General features: G+C 39.6%; 1 protein-coding gene across 1 annotated transcript in view; it reads left to right on the top strand.

Annotated features, from left to right (window-relative positions):
- Window positions 1-24204, top strand: part of LOC124280669 — a 90859-nt gene that overhangs the window by 52278 nt on the left and 14377 nt on the right. The window contains 5 exon segments of the mRNA XM_046716660.1: window positions 16909-16990; window positions 18357-18644; window positions 20982-21202; window positions 21684-21842; window positions 22335-23259. Of these exon segments, the coding sequence (XP_046572616.1) occupies window positions 16909-16990; window positions 18357-18644; window positions 20982-21202; window positions 21684-21842; window positions 22335-22466 (882 nt within the window). The 3' untranslated portion in view covers window positions 22467-23259.

Raw genomic sequence — 24204 nt, 5'->3', positions numbered from 1 at the left:
ACAACCATGTTGGTTGATGTTTGTGTGGCGTTTGTGTTCTGATTGTTGCTGTGGAGTGATGTGTTTGCATTTGGTAGGAGTCTAGTTTAGTCTCCCCCATCATCATCATCATCATCGTTATTTTTATAAGCTGCAGCATGTATTATATTTATCCTTGTTTACTTCTATGTTTTCTTTATGGAACACTGTTAGAGTTGATCAGCTATGGCAACCTTCGCTTGTCGTAAGAGAAGAAGGAAGTGATCAGGTGGTCTTCAGTTTCAGTGACATCATTAATGGTGTCATTGTACCCAGACACACGTGGATCGTTGCTTATGATATCAATCACAGGATAGCTTCGTCAGGAAACTCTTTACAGGGAGACAGACAACTGTATTATTTCAGTGCAGCGCGCTAAAATTACTCAGACACACACATTCTCTCTCTCTGTCTCTTTCTCAAATTACTGACACACACATTCTCTCTCTTTCTCTCTGTCTCTTTCTCAAATTACTCAGACACACACATTCTCTCTCTCTCTCTCAAATTACTCAGACGCACACATTCTCTTTCTTTCTCTCTCTCTCTCTCTCACACACACACACACACATACACACACACACACACACACACACACTTCTTGGTCTTGCAATTCATATTTATCATCAATATTATGATTTGATTATTCCCACCTCTGTCCTGTGCATCTTTGATCCTCCCCCTGCCCAGTGCTTCTCACATCACCTGATGGTTGGCACACCAACACCAGCTTGTTCTGAGTGCTTTACAAACCCATGTGTTCTCATTTCTCATTGGTTCTCGTTTGACATGGGCATTACCTGTGCATTGTGCTTGTCTTCAGTTTGACCACTGCATGTTACATGCACACATCACTTTGCATTTCTGAGATTTGTTCCTTTCTTTGTGACTCTGCTATGAATCCACCACAGCTGTGGCTAGAGAAGAATGATTCTATGTCAGAGGTACAGATAAGCTGCATATCTGCGTAAATTACGCAAATATTTATGTGAAAACTCAATTCCTATTAAGTCTATTGCGTACAAGTACGCTTGAAGTTTTGTAAATACTCAATAAATGTGATCTTACATGCGTACACACAAAAATGTCCAATCGTAGGTTGCGTACCGGTGGATAGATAAAATAACTGACGTATATTGAGAGGTTCTATTTTAGGACATTAGCTCGACAACTTGCAGTCTTTCTTATCGTTTCTCATATTACAGATCAAATGTAAAATCACAAACACTAACATTTAAACTTTATTATATTTTTTAAATTATTGGAAAATGGCAAAATACACAATTGAGTTTGGAGTGAGGTGAGTACAATTTATTTGGTTACTCAAAGGAAAATTAGGATACCCAATTGATATGAACACAAGCGAGTGCGTAACTCAATGACCCAAAGTTATCTGTAGCTCTGCATGTATATGTACATCATATGTTCCAAGTGTCCTTTAAACTTCATTCTGTGTCCTCAGATACATTCTTGACTGATAATGTTTTCTTGGACATCATCACAGCATTTTAGTCCCAGTACAGCAGTCATTTTTTTGCCACTACAAATATTTTAAAATTTAAAATTTCCCTACATATATGAAGCAGATTTTGTTTTCTATTACATCAGCACAAACTTTGTGTAATTTTTGCATATTAGAGTCGAGTTGGCGGTGTACCCATCTGTGTCTGTTGGTTGTCATCTTGGAAAAAATGTACCATTAGTCCCAATTCTGTTTTCTGTAAATAATATGTTTATTCATCCTATGCTATCTTGAAAAGAATGTGCATGAGAAAAATTCCGTTTTGTGTGTTGGGCCTCATGAACCACTGCAGGTGAGTCGATGTGCCAGGGAGAGGTGATACTCCTTGACCAATAAGATTACTTTTTAAACCTCCTCGTGTCCTCTTTTTTGATGTCTTGATTATATTACTAACTGCAATAAGAACCATCTTTTTACCATCATCGCTTGCTTTGTGTGACTCACTGCAGCCATTGTCAAGATCTTTGAGAGTTGTCTCCCTTTAATGTGGACTGGATGCGTGGATCTTGAATTTAGATCCCATTTCAGTATCAACACTAACATAAATTGTGTTTCTAAAACAATGAGAGAAGGCTTCCTAATCATAGCCCTCAGTGTAGAAGGCATCACTGAGTGTGGATATATTGTCAGTAGCCTGTATGTAAGTGTTCCTTCACAGGTCAAATGTGACGATTGCCAAGTGGTATGATGTCGTGATGTCAGATACAATGTGTTTTGCTTGTCTTGCATGAGTTTATACTGAATAAATGTATATTCAAGTGTAATCCAAGTTTAACCACATTTCTGAGGTCTTGCTATGAAAACAAAAGCCAGATTGTTTTGATGGAGACCTGTTAAGTGTCAGGCTGCTTTCATCCAGATGGCCGATTGTGTTGATCCTTGACATGTCAATGTTAGGTTTCAGTCTCAGCAGGAAGTGGTATGTGTATATATTTTGAAATTGAAGGGTTTGATTTGACAAATGGTGTTATAGAAACACGTTGAGTATTGCATTGTGAACAGCCACAGAGACCAACATGTGGAGGACATTTGTGCATCGTTCTGTTGGTGACAATATAAGTTGTTCACTGGTCACCAGGGGGACATGAGTTGATGATTGTACCCACTATATTTGTTTATGAACATAATCAACCCATGGGCCCCGAGGGACCAGTGAACAAAGTATTTATCTTACCGAAGACCTCTATGTTAATTTTGAACTGTTTGAATCACGGGTATCGGATGATTTTAAGGAGTACCAGAGTTAGACAGTTAGCCAATACCAACGGAAGACGACAAGAAAAACAAATTTAGAGTTATCTCCCTTCCATTGATTTGCATTCACAAAACATCTGTAATTTCCGTACATCATACATGACTAAATTACCCGAGATAAGGAATTTTCTAACACAAAGTACCAACTGAATTCCCTCAGTTCAGCATTCCCAGTGGGTAACCTAAAAACCTAAAAAATGGTACTTTCGTTTGCCAGCGGGGGTTCATCTTCATCATCATCATCATCTTCATCATCATCATCATCGTTATTTTTATAAGCTGCAGCATGTATTATATTTATCCTTGTTTACTTCTATGTTTTCTTTATGGAACACTGTTAGAGTTGATCAGCTATGGCAACCTTCGCTTGTCGTAAGAGAAGAAGGAAGTGATCAGGTGGTCTTCAGTTTCAGTGACATCATTAATGGTGTCATTGTACCCAGACACACGTGGATCGTTGCTTATGATATCAATCACAGGATAGCTTCGTCAGGAAACTCTTTACAGGGAGACAGACAACTGTATTATTTCAGTGCAGCGCTAAAATTACTCAGACACACACATTCTCTCTCTCTGTCTCTTTCTCAAATTACTGACACACACATTCTCTCTCTTTCTCTCTGTCTCTTTCTCAAATTACTCAGACACACACATTCTCTCTCTCTCTCTCAAATTACTCAGACCACACATTCTCTTTCTCTCTCTCTCTCTCTCTCACACACACACACACACATACACACACACACACACACACACACACTTCTTGGTCTTGCAATTCATATTTATCATCAATATTATGATTTGATTATTCCCACCTCTGTCCTGTGCATCTTTGATCCTCCCCTGCCCAGTGCTTCTCACATCACCTGATGGTTGGCACACCAACACCAGCTTGTTCTGAGTGCTTTACAAACCCATGTGTTCTCATTTCTCATTGGTTCTCGTTTGACATGGGCATTACCTGTGCATTGTGCTTGTCTTCAGTTTGACCACTGCATGTTACATGCACACATCACTTTGCATTTCTGAGATTTGTTCCTTTTTGACTCTGCTATGAATCCACCACAGCTGTGGCTAGAGAAGAATGATTCTATGTCAGAGGTACAGATAAGCTGCATATCTGCGTAAATTACGCAAATATTTATGTGAAAACTCAATTCCTATTAAGTCTATTGCGTACAAGTACGCTTGAAGTTTTGTAAATACTCAATAAATGTGATCTTACATGCGTACACACAAAAATGTCCAATCGTAGGTTGCGTACCGGTGGATAGATAAAATAACTGACGTATATTGAGAGGTTCTATTTTAGGACATTAACTTGACAACTTGCAGTCTTTCTTATCGTTTCTCATATTACAGATCAAATGTAAATCACAAACACTAACATTTAAACTTTATTATATTTTTTAAATTATTGGAAAATGGCAAAATACCAAATTGAGTTTGAGTGAGGTGAGTACAATTTATTTGGTTACTCAAAGGAAAATTAAGATACCCAATTGATATGAACACAAGCGAGTACGTAACTCAATGACCCGAAAGTTATCTGTAGCTCTGCATGTATATGTACATCATATGTTCCAAGTGTCCTTTAAACTTCATTCTGTGTCCTCAGATACATTCTTGACTGATAACGTTTCTTGGACATCATCACAGCATTTTAGTCCCAGTACCGCAGTCATTTTTTTGCCACTACAAATATTTTAAAATTTAAAATTTCCCTACATATATGAAGCAGATTTTGTTTTCTATTACATCAGCACAAACTTTGTGTAATTTTTGCATATTAGAGTCGAGTTGGCGGTGTACCCATCTGTGTCTGTTGGTTGTCATCTTGGAAAAAATGTACCATTAGTCCCAATTCTGTTTTCTGTAAATAATATGTTTATTCATCCTATGCTATCTTGAAAAGAATGTGCATGAGAAAAATTCCGTTTTGTGTGTTGGGCCTCATGAACCACTGCAGGTGAGTCGATGTGCCAGGGAGAGGTGACTCTTCTTTCCTCTTTTTGATGTCTTGATTATATTACTAACTGCAATAAGAACCATCTTTTTACCATCATCGCTTGCTTTGTGTGACTCACTGCAGCCATTGTCAAGATCTTTGAGAGTTGTCTCCCTTTAATGTGGACTGGATGCGTGGATCTTGAATTTAGATCCCATTTCAGTATCAACACTAACATAAATTGTGTTTCTAAAACAATGAGAGAAGGCTTCCTAATCATAGCCCTCAGTGTAGAAGGCATCACTGAGTGTGGATATATTGTCAGTAGCCTGTATGTAAGTGTTCCTTCACAGGTCAAATGTGACGATTGCCAAGTGGTATGATGTCGTGATGTCAGATACAATGTGTTTTGCTTGTCTTGCATGAGTTTATACTGAATAAATGTATATTCAAGTGTAATCCAAGTTTAACCACATTTCTGAGGTCTTGCTATGAAAACAAAAAGCCAGATTGTTTTGATGGAGACCTGTTAAGTGTCAGGCTGCTTTCATCCAGATGGCCGATTGTGTTGATCCTTGACATGTCAATGTTAGGTTTCAGTCTCAGCAGGAAGTGGTATGTGTATATATTTTGAAATTGAAGGGTTTGATTTGACAAATGGTGTTATAGAAACACGTTGAGTATTGCATTGTGAACAGCCACAGAGACCAACATGTGGAGGACATTTGTGCATCGTTCTGTTGGTGACAATATAAGTTGTTCACTGGTCACCAGGGGGACATGAGTTGATGATTGTACCCACTATATTTGTTTATGAACATAATCAACCCATGGGCCCCCGAGGGACCAGTGAACAAAGTATTTATCTTACCGAAGACCTCTATGTTAATTTTGAACTGTTTGAATCACGGGTATCGGATGATTTTAAGGAGTACCAGAGTTAGACAGTTAGCCAATACCAACGGAAGACGACAAGAAAAACAAATTTAGAGTTATCTCCCTTCCATTGATTTGCATTCACAAAACATCTGTAATTTCCGTACATCATACATGACTAAATTACCCGAGATAAGGAATTTTCTAACACAAAGTACCAACTGAATTCCCTCAGTTCAGCATTCCCAGTGGGTAACCTAAAAAATGTAACTCACTTGTAAGCAAGGTACATTGAAAATAATAGAGTGAGTTTGATTTTACGCCGCTTTTAGCAATATTCCAGCAATATCATGGTGGGGGACACCAGAAATGGGCTTCACACAGTTTACCCATGTGGGAAATCGGGCCTTCGGCGTGACGAGCGAACGCTTTAACCACTAGGCTACCCCACCGCCCCTGAAAATAATAGAAGAGCGCTCAGCCAATCAGAAAGCGACATATATGTGTGAGGCAAGATAATATGTATATATAATGACAGATAGAAAAATCTCTAACTAGAGAGTTTTTAAAAATGCCATAATGTGATGAGGATACGTGAATGATGAGGCTCAAAGCCAGCCTCAGTAAGATTCTGACAGACAGAAAAATGGCAACATATATCAGAACTAAAGAAAAAAAAGTCTGATCCTTTACCTCATTTAGAATTCAAACTTTTCTCCTGATCTCCATTATCCAAATCAAATAAAAGAGAATGTTATCATTTGCTGTGGTCTTGTGGGATTTAGTAGGCAGAAGGGTAGCATAGTGGTTAAAGATTTTTCTCGTCATGCCCAAAACCTGGGTTCAATTCCCATGTGGGTATACTGTCTGAAGTCCAGTTTTTGTGTTCCTACCAGGAACTTTGCTAGAATATTGCTAAAAGTAGTATAAAACTCCTCCCCAGAGTTTTTAAACAATGCCATAACCTGATGAAGATAGGTGAAAGACAGGTGAAATCGGTAAGATTCTGATGGTGATTCAGTGAAGTCCATGTCATCTGGACTTACCATAGTACTGGATTCTTTTCATTGCTTGGATGAAAATGCCAGCCCAAAAATATAGAAACTTAAAACATTTTCTTTTACTTTTCTGCTGCTCTGCTAGTCATACATGCTTGGTCTTAGGGCATCTGCAAATACTTTGTGTCTCCTACAGACAGGAATGAAGTGCTGTAATTATTCTGAAGGAAACTGAGTGCTAAGTGAATGAATCACGAAACCTGTTCTTGCCTCCAACTTCAAGGTCCCCCATGTGCCCCAAACGATTAACAGATTGACTTTTGAAGCACTCCTCTTGATTCTGTTCAGCTGGAATGTGCATTAGCTATGATGAAGCTGAAGGAGGAAGGGGACAGAACTCTTGTATATCTGACTTGGATATACTTGACAGTCTCTCTAATAGTGTGTTAGTAGAAGGTTACATCAGATCCAATTAGTATGGAGAGTCCTGTTTTGGAACTGGAATAGTGAGGATGTCAGAGCTTTCACATTCATCACAGGTGTTGCCGTCTGCTTCTATGAGGTAAAGACAAAGGCTCTGCTGTCATCTGATGCAGACTTGGTCCAGTCCTTCGAGGCATCTCAATATTGTGTTCTGAGTTGCATCCCTCGCATGCCAGAGACCTAATCTTGTTTGTAGGTTTGTCTGTACCTACACAGCCAGCCTTGTGCTGGAATTATTATTTAGTTATTTTAGCCATTCAGCTTTATCTTTGCCTACTAAGAAAGCTTAGTGGTAAAGTAATCAAAAATGGTCATAGTAAGTTTCATTTAAGTCTGTACATGAACCTGTCATAAGTTTTAGATTGTCTTGAGGTTCTGGCAGTAGAGCATTTCTGAGCATCAGCATTGGTTTTCTCCTCGGTAGGTGAGGACGACATAAGGATGGGAGGACAGGCTCCTGGTAGTGAGGGGGATTGAGGGGTGAAAGTCTACTCATTAATTTCTTGTTTAATTTGGAAATATGTTCAAGAATCAAGGGAGAATCAGGTGGACTTCTTATTGCTGTACCTGTGAAGGTCGATTAGAATGTGCCTTCAGTAACCCATGCTTGTAGCAAGAGGCGACTAACGGGATCGGGTGGTCAGGCTCGTTGACTTGGTTGACACATGTCATCGGTTCCTAATTACGCAGATCAATGCTCATGATGTTGATCACAGGATTGTCTGGTCCAGACTCGCTTATTTACAGACCGCCGCCATATAGCAGGGTAAAACTACCTCACTCACTCTTACTGTTGATAACCCTCTGTCTTCTGTGAGTGTTGTTCGTCCACGGCTGGTTCCTCACGGCCACAGACTGCGTGTGGTATAATTGTAATTTGCTACACCATTGTCATCTGTTTTTATCGAGGTATGAATCACTTCCTGTATAATCAGGTCAGGGGTCATCTCAAAAACTGTTTTCATTTCGTACTTGCGTACAAAAGTGAATAATTTGACTGAAATGACAAATAAAACTTTTTCTAATTTTACTTCTTAAAGCAAATATTTGATAGGTTTATGGTTTTAAGGTAGAGTTAAAACTGTTGAAGATGTTAAAACATCGACTTGAAAGGACACGCTGAATGATGACTCATGGTTTTTGTTTATGTAGCGTATGAATTGCTTGTTCACGGGCCAAGAGGACTCTTTAACATACAGTGTTACAATCCCATCGACATTCACTGGCCAGGAGGTCTTGTTAACAGACATTGTTGCAACCCAATCAGTTTTTATTAGCCCTACAGTGAGCCACAACCTACACGTTTTATCTTATCCTAAAATCCTGGGGTTGTTTTTTTTGGTGTGTTTTGAAACCATTACAATACACAGCGGTGAAGTAGCCAGTGTATTGGTTCTTATGCTTTAAGACATGAACAGAAAAAAAATACAGTTTACTGATAAACAGTGAAATGAATTCAAAAGGACAACAGTTTCAAAGGATGTTTTAAATAAGTATGTAATTACTTCAACCAGCTTTACAGAAATGTTATTGGATCAATTCAAGAGCTACTGGCCTCTGGCTTGTGGGCATTCAGCTGATTTGACCACGGTCTTGATGTACCCTGGATGTACAGAAAGGGAACAGTGACAGTATATAGATGTTTGGAAGTCCACAGGGTTTAACTTGTTTTCTGCTCCAGGTGCATTTCATGCGCTGGAAGGGGTTAACTGTGGTGTGGAGCAGTTGTCATCACCTACAGCGAGTTATCATCACTCACTGGGTGATGGTGCAAATGTGCTGAAATGCCCATTGTTCTACTGCCCAGAGGTTGGGTTAGGATAGTCAGGTTGTTAAAGTGTTCATTCATCACACACCGAAATCCCAGACAGGATTCCACCTGGGTTTGTTACACTGGTGGCAAGTCACCTCTACTGGCTGGACGGCAAATATATTATTGTGTGTAATACAGGTGTTTCCCTCTGAAAAAAGGACGAGCGTTCAAGTGTTGCGATGAGCTCGGTCAACCAGAGTGGGACATAGTTTTTAAGGCCGTCTACAGACAAGAAATGTATGAGAAATGTAGACTGTGTATGTGTGGTAATCTGTATTGCTTGTCACCTTGTGCATACCGTAGTCACTCTATCAAGCACTCTGTCCCAATAAGAACACCCCAAGAATAGTCCCACTTCCACACCAACCTTAAGTCAACTTTATAAGCTCCCTTCTTGTAAGATCAAAATATACACAAAGAACATATCTTAGGATTGAATGAGCCCCTATCTTAACCCTTTGGAGCATATCTAGGACATAATTGGTTGTCATGTGCAACAAAGGGATCCTCCTGTACAGAACCTGGTCCAACTGGAAGCTGCTTTACACGAGGAATGGCGTAGACCGCCCCTTCAGAGGATAAGGAGGTTGACAGGGGTTATGAGGAGGAGAAAGCTGGCTGTCATACAGTCACATGGTGGTTACACTCGATAATGACCTTGAATCATGTAAGACACGTAAAATGACATTTTGAATGTTCACATTCACCAATGAAGTCAACGTTAAACATTCCAGGACCATACTTGTACATACTTGGTTTTGTATGAAAATCAGTGTTGTTTTAAATGAGCAATTATCATCATAAAACCAACATGATTCCAATAATTTTGTCTAGTCAAAAGATCATACGGGTCAGAAAAACTTTCCATCGTGGTCACCACGAGAAGTTTTATGTACGTGTTGAAAACCGATCATTGCAAAAATACAGGGGTGCTTAATTAAGTTCTTTGTGTATGTATGTATATGACAGACTATTGTCTCTTTTGTATATTACATATGGTTACAGTGGCTGACTTAAATGTTATTTATCTAGTGACCAATGAAAGAGATTTAGTTTGATCAATGTTTTAAGTTTGATCACTACTGCTGGTTCTTTGAAAAAAATTCTAAGTCGTTTTGGTTTTTTAATGAACCCACCTCTTTGACAATCTTCAAAGGGTTCTTATTACGTGAAATATGGTAGTTTGTAATGTGATAGTGAGGAGACCTTGCCAGACTAGTGACAGGATCAGCTGATCCTCTGTGATTGATGCATTTGAAATATTTAATGATCGGAACCCATTTGTACGAGCGTTCATTTCGAGTAGATAAACTACACATATGTGCTATTGATTTCTGAGTTTTTCATGTGAGTTGTGACATCTGTTGTTAATCTTGTTCAGAATAAGATGCAACTGGTGTAGTACTCATGTATGTGGTCACTGATAGCCCAGTATTGTAAAGCAGAGTTGCCTCCCTTAGGCATCGCGGATCCCATGATCGTGGTTCGAATCTCAGGATTCCTGTGATCATGCCTCTCATAGATTGGTAATGTTGTCATTTGAAGGCCTATGGAGCTGTACAAACCAGCCTTTGTGCTATGTGATCGTAGTTCTCATACCTTTATGAGTGAGCGAGTTTGGTTTTACACCACTTTTAGTAATATTCCATCAACATCACTGCGGGGGACACAAGAAATGGGCTTCACACATTGTACCCATGTGTTGAATCAAACCCTGGTATTCTGCGTGACGAGCCAACGCTATAACCACTAGGCTACCCCACCGCTCATCATACCTTAATATAGACTTGCAACAACTGTAGCGCTGTGCTTGTTTTGCACAATGGCACCCTTGGATATCACTTACCAGGTACATCATCTTATGTATTTTGGGTATTTTGGTGTTATGGAAGTAATGAATTTTCCTGATGTATTGAAAATCTGATGATATTTTTGTCTACCCTGAGATAATTGCCCACGTTTCCATGGCAACATGGACATCCATCATACAACTTGTACAGTCATGATTACCTCCCCTGGTTGATTGTTTGGATTTAAGCAAATCCTTCCGTTTCTGAAGTTAAGTAGCACCTGCACAGAGATTTCAATAAGCTTTTGTATAGCTGGCTGGATTCAACGAGGTTCTTCAATCATTCCATTTCAATAACAAGGAATAAAACATATGTCCTTTGTTGAAAATAGATCGTCATAGCTGTAAGAGAAAGTGCAGTTGCCTCAGATAATCCATCATTGATCCCAGTCTGAGACGGGACAGTTTGGCCAGTCCATTGGGCACCTCTTGGGTCAGTAGCAATTAGCGGGAACAATCCCGGGGGAATTATTCACAATTTGTGTGCTTTATGTGTGCATGTCGGACAGCGCTTCCTCCAGATGAAAGAAAGTCTCACTGGCAACATTGTTTATTTCCTGTGTCGATATGTCATTATGAAATTAGATCTCATTAGTTGTCCAGGCTGTCTCCATGAATCATCGGAGCTATCATCGGAGGTATCGGAGTGAAGATGTGGCCAAGATTCACACAGGAGGGGATTCATAATTAAATGTTTCAATTGACATATCTTCTAATATGTACGGGATTGTTGTTCGAGGGGGTTAATGTGTATTGGTTGGTCACAATGAGGATAGATCATCTTTACAGGATTGTTGTTAGAGGGGGTTAATGTGTATTGGTTGGTCACAATGAGGATAGATCATCTTTACAGGATTGTTGTTAGAGGGGGTTAATGTGTATTGGTTGATCACAATGAGGATAGATCATCATTACAGGATTGTTGTTAGAGGGGGTTAATGTGTATTGGTTGGTCACAATGAGGATAGATCATCATTACAGGATTAAAACGTTGGTCACAATGAGGATAGATCACCGTTACAGGATTGTTGTTAGAGGGGGTAAATGTGTATTGGTTGGTCACAATAAGGATAGATAATCATTACAGGATTGTTGTAAGAGGGATTAGTGTGTATTGGTTGGTCACAATGAGGATAGATCATCATTACAGGATTGTTGTTAGATTGGGTAAATGTGTATTGGTTGGTCACAATAAGGATAGGTAATCATTACAGGATTGTTGTTAGAGGGGTTAGTGTGTATTGGTTGGTCACAATGAGGATAGATCATCATTACAGGATTGTTGTTAGAGGGGGTTAATGTGTATTGGTTGGGAACAATGAGGATAGATCATCATTACTGGATTGTTGTTAGAGGGGGTTAATGTGTATTGGTTGGTCACAATGAGGATAGGTCATCGTTACAGGATAGTTGTTAGAGGGAGTTAATGTGTATTGGTTGGTCACAATGAGGATAGATCATCATTACAGGATTGTTGCTAGAGGGGGTTAATGTGTATTGGTTGGTCACAATGAGGATAGATCATCATTACAGGATTGTTGTTAGAGGGGGTTCATGTGTATTGGTTGGTCACAATGAGGATAGATAATCAGTACAGGATTGTTGTTAGATTGGGTTAATGTATATTGGTTGGTCACAATGAGGATAGGTCATTGTTACAGGATTGTTGTTAGAGGGGGCTAATGTGTATTGGTTGGTCACAATGAGGATAGATCATTACAGGATTGTTGCTAGAGGGGGTAAATGTGTATTGGTTGATCACAATGAGGATAGATCATCATTACAGGATAGTTGAAAGAGGGGGTTAAATGTGTATTACTAACTTCATTGTTATTTAAGACCTGTGAAGATCCGGGGTAGAAAAGGTCTTCCATGCTTGCCACAAAAGGCGACTATGCTTGTCGTAAGAGGCAACTAATGGGATCAGGTGGTCAGGCTCGCTGACTTGGTTGACACATGTCATCAGTTCCCAGTTGTGCAGATCGATGCTCATGCCGTTGATCACTGGATTGTCTGGCCCAGACTCGATTATTTACAGACTGCCGCCATATAGCTGGAATATGGCTAAGTGTGGCGAAAACTAAACTCACTCACTCACTCATCGTTTTTTAATGATGTGAGATTTGTCCCCATACTGCATACATGCTGCAAAATATGAAAAAACTAAAACGTATAAAAATTTGATTGCCTCACTTCCATCTCCACCTGTCATTTCTTTGGACATTTTCAAAAAAGTAGTTGTGTTCAGATTATATCATAACATTTTGACATCCTTAGATGCAAAAGCACTACATTCCCCTTGGAAATATACCCATAGTCTGGTGTGTGTCACGAGGAAATACCGTACTAAATCAGTGATAGATTTTTTCATTGATTGTATTATAAATGAATCTTTTTTTACTGATACCTCCTTGTATTCTACAGCTAAGACAATCTGTAAAATAAAACAAGAAGCTTATTTCACTACTGCGATAATTTTGAGTTTTGAGTTGACCTAAAAAGTTTTGATAAACATGTGAAAAACTAACCCGTGTGTATGGTTATTAGATAAAGTCTATGGTTCCAGTAACGTGACAGTTGTGTCAACACCTGGCAGCGATGAAAGAGAGCATCTCAAAGTGTTTTTAGCAGTTTATTCCTAACCACAGGCTGTGAAGTTAGATATGATGGTGAATTAACCAATTTCGTGCTGCCCTTGTGGAAATGTTGAAACTCAAACTGCCCGGTGTTTGACACATCCCCTCCCTAGTGTGTCCTCATTGTCAGACAATAGATGTGAACGTATGATGCATCATGAAAAGTGAGCCAGCAGCTTCAGAGACACACTGGATACATTTCTTGAATGCTGATAGTTGATCACTGGTTACTAATTTGTTTTAATTGATGTCGATCAATACTTTCAAAATTCTTTTTGAGACTTTTCATCTGTTTGATGCCCAACTTCTATTTTGGGATGACAAAATCTATTTGAAACCAAACTCAGGTTAAACCTTGTATTTGAGATGTATCAGTTTGAGACTGTGTGTACTTGAAACACTGCATTGATTTGAAACCCAGTTGTTATTTGAGACCTGTCTCATATTTGAAACCTAGCTTCTATTTGAGAAGCCTTATATATGAGATTTGAAGCCCTGCTATATTTCTAAGAGAGGCTCTGCATCTGTGAGAGACATGTGTTTGAGATTCATGATCTATTTGAATCTTATGATCTGTTTGATGCTTGGCATCTATGTGTAACCTAAGACTGCCTAGTTCGCCTTTGTGTATTATTATGTCTCTAATGTTTAGATCTGTATGTATGTATTGAGGCAATAAGTCACAAATTTTGTTGAAGTTTTTCAATGAAGTACTAAATATTTGTTCAGGTCTTTTGAGAAAAAGTTCTTTGTCAGGTCACTTAAAAAATAATTGAAGACAAATATGATAAAGTGTTTACATGTCTGCTTTTGACATATTCAAAGTATTTTATGAAAGATTTCTCTATCTTGACTTGTCATCAGGAAAGTAGTTTCTTTGATGTTTTTATACACATAGCTGCAGGCAAGTTGGGTTAATATACTGAACTGAAGATATGGAACACCTGAAGCTTGTTATAGAGACGAGGTTCATGTGTCATCACCAGGGCTCTATATCACGTGGTCCAGCAGTCATTTCTGCAAATGTCTGTTAATTTACAGCACGTTTGAGACCAAAATACAGGATATTTTCACATTTTGGAATCCTGACTTTTGTGAGCCAATGGAATTGTATTGGAGTCATGGCAGCCATGGTGCTGAAATCTTGTCTTGAAAACATTAATCAAAGCCACTCCAGCACAAAGGCTTATTAAACATAGATTTGGTTGTCAACTTGTAAGTGATCGCTGTAAATTTATGGTCCCTCTGCAATCTGACACATCGAGACCCCAGGGGGATAACTGACTGAGTTTGGTTTTACGCCGCTTTTAGCAATATTCCAGCAATATCACGGCGGGTACACCAGAAATGGGCTTCACTCATTGTACCCATGTGGGGATTCGAACCCGAGTCTTCGGCATGACGAGTCAACGCTTTAACCACTAGACTAACACACACACACACACACACACACACACACACACACACACACACACACACACACACACACACCCACCCACACACACACACACACCCACCCCACCACCCCAGGGGGATAGCATGATGGGGGCTATGTGTGTGACAACCGTCTTGGTGAAAGTTGTACCGAAGTTCAAAGTTGATGGGAACAAATCCTCTTATTCTTTCTGATGGGCCGGTGGGGTAGCCTAGTGGTTAAAGCGTTTGCTCGTCATGTCGAAGACCCGGGTTCAATTCCCCACATGGGTACAATGTGTGAAGCCCAGTTTTGGTGTTTTCCCCCTGATTAGGCCAATCAACACATTCTTCTGTCAGTAAGTCTGGAAGGTGTCTCTATCTGGGACAATTGGGAGTTTAGCAAGTGTTTGAATCATCACCTTTATGTCGCCAGCTCAACTTTCATGATGTCGACCAGTCTAGTTACCATAACAACACAGGAAAATGTCTTGGTGCTAAAATTACTAAAACATCTCGTAATTTGATCACTGTTGAAAAAGACCTGTGAAGATCAGGGTTAGAATTGATCTTCAATAACCCGTGCTTGTCGTAAAAGGCGACTAATGGGATCGGGTGGTCATGTGTGGTTGTCATGTGTCATCGGTTCCCAAGTGCGTAGATCGATGCTTATGCTGTTGATCACTGGATTGTCTGGACCAGACTCCATTATTTATGGACCGCCGCCATATAGCTGGAATATTGCTGAGTGTAGCCTAAAACTATATTGACTCACTCACTAACTCACTCACTGTTGAAAAAAACAAAAGAGATCTGGGCAACTTGTCAGTGAGCGGAACAAAACAAGTATATCTGACATTACACTAAATGTTGGATCGTGAACCAGTCTGTTTCAACACATGTGCTTGTGCTGGTGGGTTATGCATGTGTGCTTGAAGTTGATGCATGTGGACTCATAACCATCCTATTACCGACTTGGTTATTAAATCTTCAGATAATTATGTGCTTGACATTTTGTCAATAACGTGTAACACGCACAATAATTGCGTGCTAATTCTCCTGCCATCTTGACGATGCTGACTGAATCCATCGTTGTAATAAATCTGTACTTGCAGCAGAAAACAAATGGATATTTTCTGTGTATATTTACTGACTTAATCAGCACAATATGCGGTTGTAATAACTGTGCTTGCAGAAGATAAAGATATGAAGATTTACCGTCCCTTAGTTGCATGATACAGATTCTATTTGTGAAGATACTGTCTCTTTATTATGGGAAGGTTTAACTTGAAACGTTTAGGCAATTTTCTCTTAGAAATAAATTAAAATCCATGAATTTACAGAAAGTTTTAAAATGGCAAATGTTTTTTTATATTTTCCCTAAGGTATAATATAGCAGGGTTGCTGTAAATTGTCATGGTATCATACCAGTGTTTGGATGGGAGAAGTGTCGGTATTCACTGATGAAGGATTTAAGTTGCTCTGAAAGATACTGTTATCCATAAAACTAGTATTATAAATTCTTCAGATGCGTAGAAGAACATTTCAAGACTAGTAACTTTCTTTTGGATGTTAGGGCAGTGGGGTAGCCTAGTGGTTAAAGCGTCTGCTCGTCATGCTGAAGACCCGGGTTCGATTCCCCACATGGGTACAATGTGTGAAGCCCATTTCTGGTGTCCCCAGCCATGATATTGCTGAAATATTGCTAAAAGCGGGTGTAAAACCAAGACTGGCTTCCAATAAAACCAAACTTTTGGTGTCACTACCTACCACTTGTTTATGCAGTAAGTTCTTTAGGATATTGTTCTACTTTGTATATATGTTTGTAACAGATGTTTAGCTCCATGAATTATGTAAGCCCAGTTGTCTGGCTTTGTAACCCGTCATTATCATGAATAAGAAGCAGGTGACACTTCTGGGACGGTATTCTAGGAAAGGCCATCACCTACATCCACACTTTTTGTAGGTTTTAATCTGCATGGTATTAATTACATGACCTTTCTGCTGAATTCTTAATGAGATTGGCCTTTGAAGCAGCACAAGTGTGTCAGTAGTCTGTGAGGATGAATTGGGGTAAATATTTTGTGTTATTTTCCAGCCGGACCTGAATGCTTCCAACTCCAATTTGTCCATGTCCAGCGACGGCTTCGGGCCGGAAGATGGGAAGGCCAAGATGCGAGGTAACACTTTCAACTCTCACCTGTTTGCTTGCCTCTTCGATCATCCAGTGAATCATATCTCCGTCAGTTGTGACATACAATCAACTTCTCTATAGCCTCATCCCCTTCCCTGTCGTTACACAGAATCACTCATGACCTTGAAGTCAGTAATGACTGAAAGTGAGTTTGGTGCACTCTACATATAAGATCAAGCTGTCAGTATATCTGATGGAGAATGTGACTGTTTTTAATTAACTTTGAGCTGAAATGTATGTTGTGTTGAGTGAAGTCAAGAAGCTCACTGTTTTACTTGAGCTGAAACAAGATCAGGTAGACCAAGTACAGGTGATGTCACTGCTTGTTACAGACTTGAATGATCAGCGTCATTAGTCTGGAGGGCTTTATATGATGTTGTGACATTCAAACCTGTCTCAAAAACATTGTGGTGGCAAATAGGTCCAACATATACTTTATGATATAATGATGGTTTGGTTCCTTGATGATTGAGGAGGGTGAGAATGTTTCACTATCATTTGTATTTTTATTTCGTGTGTGTGTTTGCGTGTGATCCTGCACCTATGTCCAAATGTCTTAATGCTACCAAATGATTAGGTTTTGATGGCTTTAAAATTATTCCAATGATTAGTTTAAGATTATCCTAAGTTGACAGCATGGCTAGCAGTGAAAGGGAGATAACTCTTGTACATAATTGCATGAAGGAACATAAAATGGCAACTGATTTTTTAAAGTGAGTGAGTAAGTATGTTTTTAAAGCTGCTTTTGGCAATATTCCAGAAATATTACGTCGGAGACACCAGAAATGGGCTTCACACACTGTACCCATTGGGAATCTAACCCAGGTCTTTGGCCTGATGGAAGTCACGATATGGCTGAAATATTGCCAATGTGACTTAAAATCTTAACTCACTCACTTTTGCCTGATGGGCAAACGCTTTAACCACTAGGCTACACTACCATCCCATGTTTGTTGAGGGACTTTATCGTAATATCAGTTTCTTAAGTGTTTTGATTGTAATATTTCTCTGTTGAGGGACTTTTATCAGGTCCTGACTCAAATAGTTATCAGTCACTAGATTGTCTGGTCCTGACTCAAACAGTTATCAGTCACTAGATTGTCTGGTCCTGACTCAAATAGTTACACGAGATAGCTCGAATATTGGTGAGTGTGGCACTGAGCAAATAAAGGCACAAATATATTGATAAAAATAGATTATAATCTGGGAAGGTTGTCAACCTGAGCTGGTAGGAGGACATCATCCAGTCAAGCGAGGGTCTGGTCGTCTTATATGATGAAATAATTCTTTGTGATTGGATACCTGCTGGTGGTACAAGAGACATGCCGTAACTCTCTTTCTCTTGTTGCCAGGCAACAAGGTGATGAGGATGGGATCCTTCGCCTACAGGGCAACACAATTTTAGAGTTTGGGAAAGCAGGTTATCAGTCACTAGAAGAGTGGGAAGAGGAAATTGGCAGGTTTGAGTGTTCCCCTTGACAACGACCTTTCAACTTCTGGTATTGCGGAGGAGCGTTCGTTATCCTCGGAGAGCGCACCAGCTAACCTTTCATCATTCTCTGATTCTTGCACACCTGTTTTTGACGACCCTGTGTCACCTGAGGTGGCCATGGATGTTCCCAACAACACCAAACACCAAGGTTAGTGGGTACTATTAACCGCATGACATCTTAACACAATACAGTGTGAGCCCAAAATTTCAGTCAAATAAATAGATTTTCTAGTCAGTATCAGTACCAGTATTGTGAATTCTTGTTAACTATGGATAATAGATAATGTATGTAGGCTGTATTTCGAAATGATTTGATTTCTAAAGGAAACTGTAATTGTTACTGAGTATGTTGTTAGGAGAATAGTATGTTGGATCTGTTTCCAAGAGGACGAAAGATAGTGGCAAACAATTCTGTTAAAAAGAGAAAACCACTGGGACTATATACCTTTCCTCAATGGCGACTTGACAGTTTTTTTAAGCAAGACCTCGTATTCTTGAACTCACTGGTCCCAGTATGGTATAGTGGTAGTACAAGTTGTTGTGACGTTACATAAAACGCTTTGTTAAGCCAGGATATAATCCAGCTCACAGCTGTATTTATGAGATGTGGCAGTTCTGCATGTTTTATCTGTTCAGCAACATCCACAATCATTGTTCTTAACACATACATCTTTAATAATAATAATAATAATAATAATAATGTATTTATAAAGCGCCTAATATCCACCATAGAGATGCTCAGTGGCGCTGACCGCCTCCGTGGTGTAGTGGCTAGAGCGTCCGCCCGGGGAACGGAAGGTCGCGGGTTCGATCCCCAGCCGCGTCATACCAAAAGACGTTAAAATATGGTACTTGTTGGTCCTGCCTGGCTCTCGGCATTAATGGGTACAACAAGGACTGGTCGGCTCGGAGTCAGTATAATGTGTCTGAGTGGGGTATTCATGCGTCACTGCGGCATGGTATCTCAGTGGGCTAGCACTATAAAACCAGCTTAAGTCTGGGCTAGTACAAGCAGCCGCACCTACACATACACACGCATGCACGTCATCATATGAGCGAAATATTCTCAAGCACGACGTTAAACCCAATTTCACCTCACCTCAGTGGTGCTGTGACAATATTGGGGAAGGAAATAGTTCATATAACTTTACAGAAAGGCAGCAGTGAAAAGATGGGTATTTAGCAGAGATTTCCACAGTTTAGGGCTGGGAAAGGAGAAGGCGTCTTCTTTAAGGAAAGGTGTCATCTTAGAAACTGTTACGTGAACACTGGTTGGAACCCCTTAAAAACTAATATCATCAGTTCAGATGTTTGTTGCTTTTGAATAAACCTCGTTATGTTTTGGCATTTGTTTTTGTTGACTTCTAATGTTTGATTTTACTCTATTAGTCTAACATTTTTGTGTTTCTTTTGCCCTTTTGTCCTAACCACCATTGTGTCCAATCATAATTGTATGTGTCTGTCACCCAAATGTTTAATTGCATGTCAAACTGTTTGTTTCATATTGTCAATACATTTTATTTCAAACAAATTTTTAATTTGTGTCATACAAATTTTAAGACACTTTTTGTCATACTTTTTAGCGCCATGAGCAGACACCAACTGCCTGCAGTTTTGGCGCATAACAAATCTACTGTATTATGATTGTTGTTATTATTATTATGATACAGACTGTCAATTTGTGTCATACTGTCAAACAATTACAATCATCCAAAGAGCTTGTGTCTTGCAAACTCCAAGTAATTTGTGTCAAAGTGTCTTATAAACGGTCAAATATCGCAGATTGTAAAATGTCCTTATATGAAATCTGATTGGCTGAACAAACCCACCATTCAGTTTATGTGAACTTGTCTTATCTTCATGTGGGGAGGAAACATATTGGAATGAATAAGTGATATCTTGCATAAAATGGTAATGCACTCATCTTGATGTTAGTCATCAGATAATGGTACTTCATAGTTAATACAGGGCACTCACCCTGACTAAGTAAATACTCTCATGAAGATCGGGGTTAGAACTGGTTTTCAGCAACCGTTTTTTGTTGTAAGAGCGACTAATGGGATCAAGTGGTCAGGCTTGCTGACTTGGTTGACACATGGCATCGTATAGTAATTGCTTAAATCAGTGCTCATGCTGTTGATCTTCTGGTCCAGATTTGGTTATTTACAGACTGCTGCGATGAAGACCCGGGTTCGAATCCCCACATGGGCACAATGTGTGAAGCCCATTTCTGGTGTCCCCCGCCATGATGTTGCTGGAATATTGCTAAAAGCGGCGTAAAACCAAACTCAGTCAGTCAGTACAGACTGCTGCCATATAGCTGACATATTGCTGAGTGCAGCATTTAACAACAAAGAAACAAACAAATTAAATAATAATTTTAACAGTTAGACTGAAATAACTTCTGATAAGTTAATAGTTAACTGCCGTCCCGCTGCTTTCTGAAAATGGTGAGATAACAACAGCTACAATAATGCCCTTTCAGGTTATCTGAACATCTTTAGCTCCTTCAACCGGCGACGCTGGGGTAAGCGGTGGTGTCTGGTGAGGGAGAACATGTTCGAGTGCTACCGGAACGAAAAGTCCAAGCAGTTTGAGCTGAATCTGTTGTTGAAGAACTGTGTGTTTCGACGCGCCGTGACGGAGACAAACAGCGAATACGCCCTGATGCTGCTTGAAGATGGCAAGGAGAAGATAACTGTGGAGGTAGGAGTCGGCCAGTTGTTTCAACTCACCAGGACATCCAGTACAAAAGTCATTACATATGAGCAGCAAAACTTATAGAGTGAGATGGTTTAATTTGCTGATTCGTGGAGTTGACGATTTATTGTTTGACGCCACACACGTGGTATTGCAGCGATAAGATTTAAATGTTCGTGTCTGAACAAACTTGAACTATAATCCATGCTATCAATGAAGTCAAGTCACCTCTCCAGGACATCCGATACACATATCATTACATATGAGCAGTAAAACTTATAAAGTGAGTTGGTTTAATTTGCTGATTCATGGATGAAGGTGATGTAAAAAAAAACATAGTCTTGTCTATGTTCTTTCAGTTGTTCTCCAAGTTAGCTAAAACAAAATAATGAAACAAGAAATTAGCTTGACCTATCATACATGTGTACTAGTTTCCTTATTATGTCAGTTTGTTCAGTAATCACGTGACTTTGACCTTGACATTCAGCCTCTGAGCAAGGATGAGATGGGTCCCTGGGTCCATGTTCTGATGGCGGAGACGGCAACAGACCACATCCCCCAAGGCCTCGACGAGTACTTCAACGACGATATCCATTCCAACAACTCATTCTCCGACCTGTTAGGCTACTCTGTGATAAAAAGCTGGGTAAGAGTTGCCTCCCTTACCTTGTGGATCCTAACTCAAGTAGTTGAGGAAGCTGAAAATATGATTTGAGTTGAAAATGTAGCTGCATGAAAATATAACCGTAAGTGACTCTGACCAGTATAGGTAATAAGAATCATCCAATTTAGCCAGTCTAACGGAATTGTGTTGGAAGCATATTTAAAGTGATATTGTTGGGAGACGTATCGCAGTTTAATATTTCTTCTTTAAATTTATCTATTTCTTATGAGTTGCTGTTATATCTTGTAGGTTTCACTTTAATATTAACAACGATCAACAATTAAGGTCATTTCAGTAAACAACGTTTATAATGAACGGACAGATAAAACGAACAAACTTTTTATTTCTGGCCACTTGCTGTTTATTTTATTTGAAATGCATTTAATGACCTACAGCTATACTGTGTCCCCTTGAGTTTGTTATGAATGTAAGTACAACTATATGAAATCCTGAGTTGAAATGTTCTGTTTGTAGGAACATGGTGGCGACAAGTCTCCTAGTTCCAGCAAGGTGATGGTTGTGAGTCAGGAAGATATCCCGGAGGAAGAGAATGAGGAAGAGCAGTGCATCGATGCTTCTCCTTCTTCTCCCCCTCCTGGAAACTGACAAAGTTGTGGAGAATGGTGACGTATACACCGAGGTCCAAAAGAAGGGGAAGAACTCTGTGTCGGAACTGTCAGCCGAAAGTCCCGAGGAATACGATGAGAGAAAACATACAACAGATAGTGGGTTTTATAGTGTCAAGGGTTCAAACTCGGACAGTGAGAGTGACAGTGGATGTGTCATACGGAGTGAGGAAGAAGCTCAGAGCTTAAGTAGTCCTACACAAGAAGATTCAAAGGAGTTGGTGTCAGCTCAGAGTCCACCCAGCAAGAAGAAAACTGGTGATGCTGGATCGGGGTTGCATATACGCTTTTGTCTCGACTCCGAGAATAACAATGTCAAGGACAGTGGTGAATATGATGCCATTGAAGTGAAAGATAAAAATTCTCTACAGTGCTTTGTAAATACAATACCCGAAGAGGCGTCTTCACATTCCCAGTCTGGGCCGTCATTGAAAGAGGAATTAGAACGTGCAAAAAGTGTGGTGAATGGGAGTGATTCCATTGAAATATCAAAATGTGAAATGTTGAACTCAAGTAGTGACGCTTAGAAACTGTAAAATCCAACACAGCTTCCATGATCAGTTTATCAGACAAGTTAGAGTACAATGCCAGTGCAGTGTCTGACTCGGATGAAGCAGACGTCATTGCTGAAAGTCATGAAGACAAACAACAAGCAAAAACTGAACAATCTGGGAACAGTTTGGAAGAAACTGCTGTAGATTGTCATGGAAACGACAACACTTCTTCCAGTTTCCATGACAACAGTGAGGATGTACAGCTGACAACTCCAGAAAGTAAGTCTAGTGAGATCCCTGAGGTTGATAGTCTTTTACATGCTTGGGGGTTGGAATCCATTTTCAAACATTTCTCTTTAGACGTTGGTCATGCTACTTTTCCAAAATATCGACGTAGCATGCCGCATCGTATGCCAGCACAGGTTCAGCGTGACCAGCAACGACGGCGGACGATTGGCTGTCCGCTTGAACCACAAAGTGGTGACTGTTTGTCTTCTCAACTGGAAAAGGTCAACATGACCACTGTCAAGGAGACAGTGGCACCTAGTCCAGCTCCTACCATGACAGTGGCAGGGTCGGACTCCCGATTTGCAGACTTTGAAAGGATGTGCAGTCTGTCGCTTGCCAGATTGGAAGTTCTCTTTCACAATAAAAGTAACAGTTTTTGGCTTTTCCTCTACCTTTTCATAACCAGCACTTGGTCCAGTGGGCCTCTGTCCCTTGTCCTCCGCTGAAACATTTGTAGACAAGAGGCTCAAGACTGGGGAGGGCAACATTTGCAGGATTCTATTTGTCCATTAGAAATAAAGAATGTCTTTATTTATGTTTCAACAGTATATTTCCGTAAGTAATTTGTGTATTATCTTGTAAAAAAAATATAGGTGTCTAAGAATCAGAAAAAGAGAGCATTTGAATTCTACCTTGAACTTTAAGTGAGGCAAAATGTATTTTTGCAATTGCCTTGCCATTAATTCAAGAACAAGTTACACAATTATAAAAGACTAAATCATCCGCTCTACAAGTAAGATAATTAATCCTGTCAAAAAATTTCAAGAGGAATAAGGATTGTATTTTATGTTCAACTGTTTGGACATTTATCGTCCATTGCTTTACAGTACCTCTAAGTCACATCTAAATCACATCAAACATTATGAAGCATTTCTTGAACCATTCACATGAATGATGCCATTTTATTTTGCTGTTAATGGTAGCTGCTACTCTTAT

This window comes from Haliotis rubra, unplaced genomic scaffold (assembly GCF_003918875.1).
Source record: "Haliotis rubra isolate DU_JTF1 unplaced genomic scaffold, ASM391887v1 Scf271, whole genome shotgun sequence".
Lineage (NCBI taxonomy): Eukaryota > Metazoa > Mollusca > Gastropoda > Lepetellida > Haliotidae > Haliotis > Haliotis rubra.
Note: the sequence above shows the minus strand (reverse complement) of the source record. Positions and strands in the feature narration are given on the sequence as shown.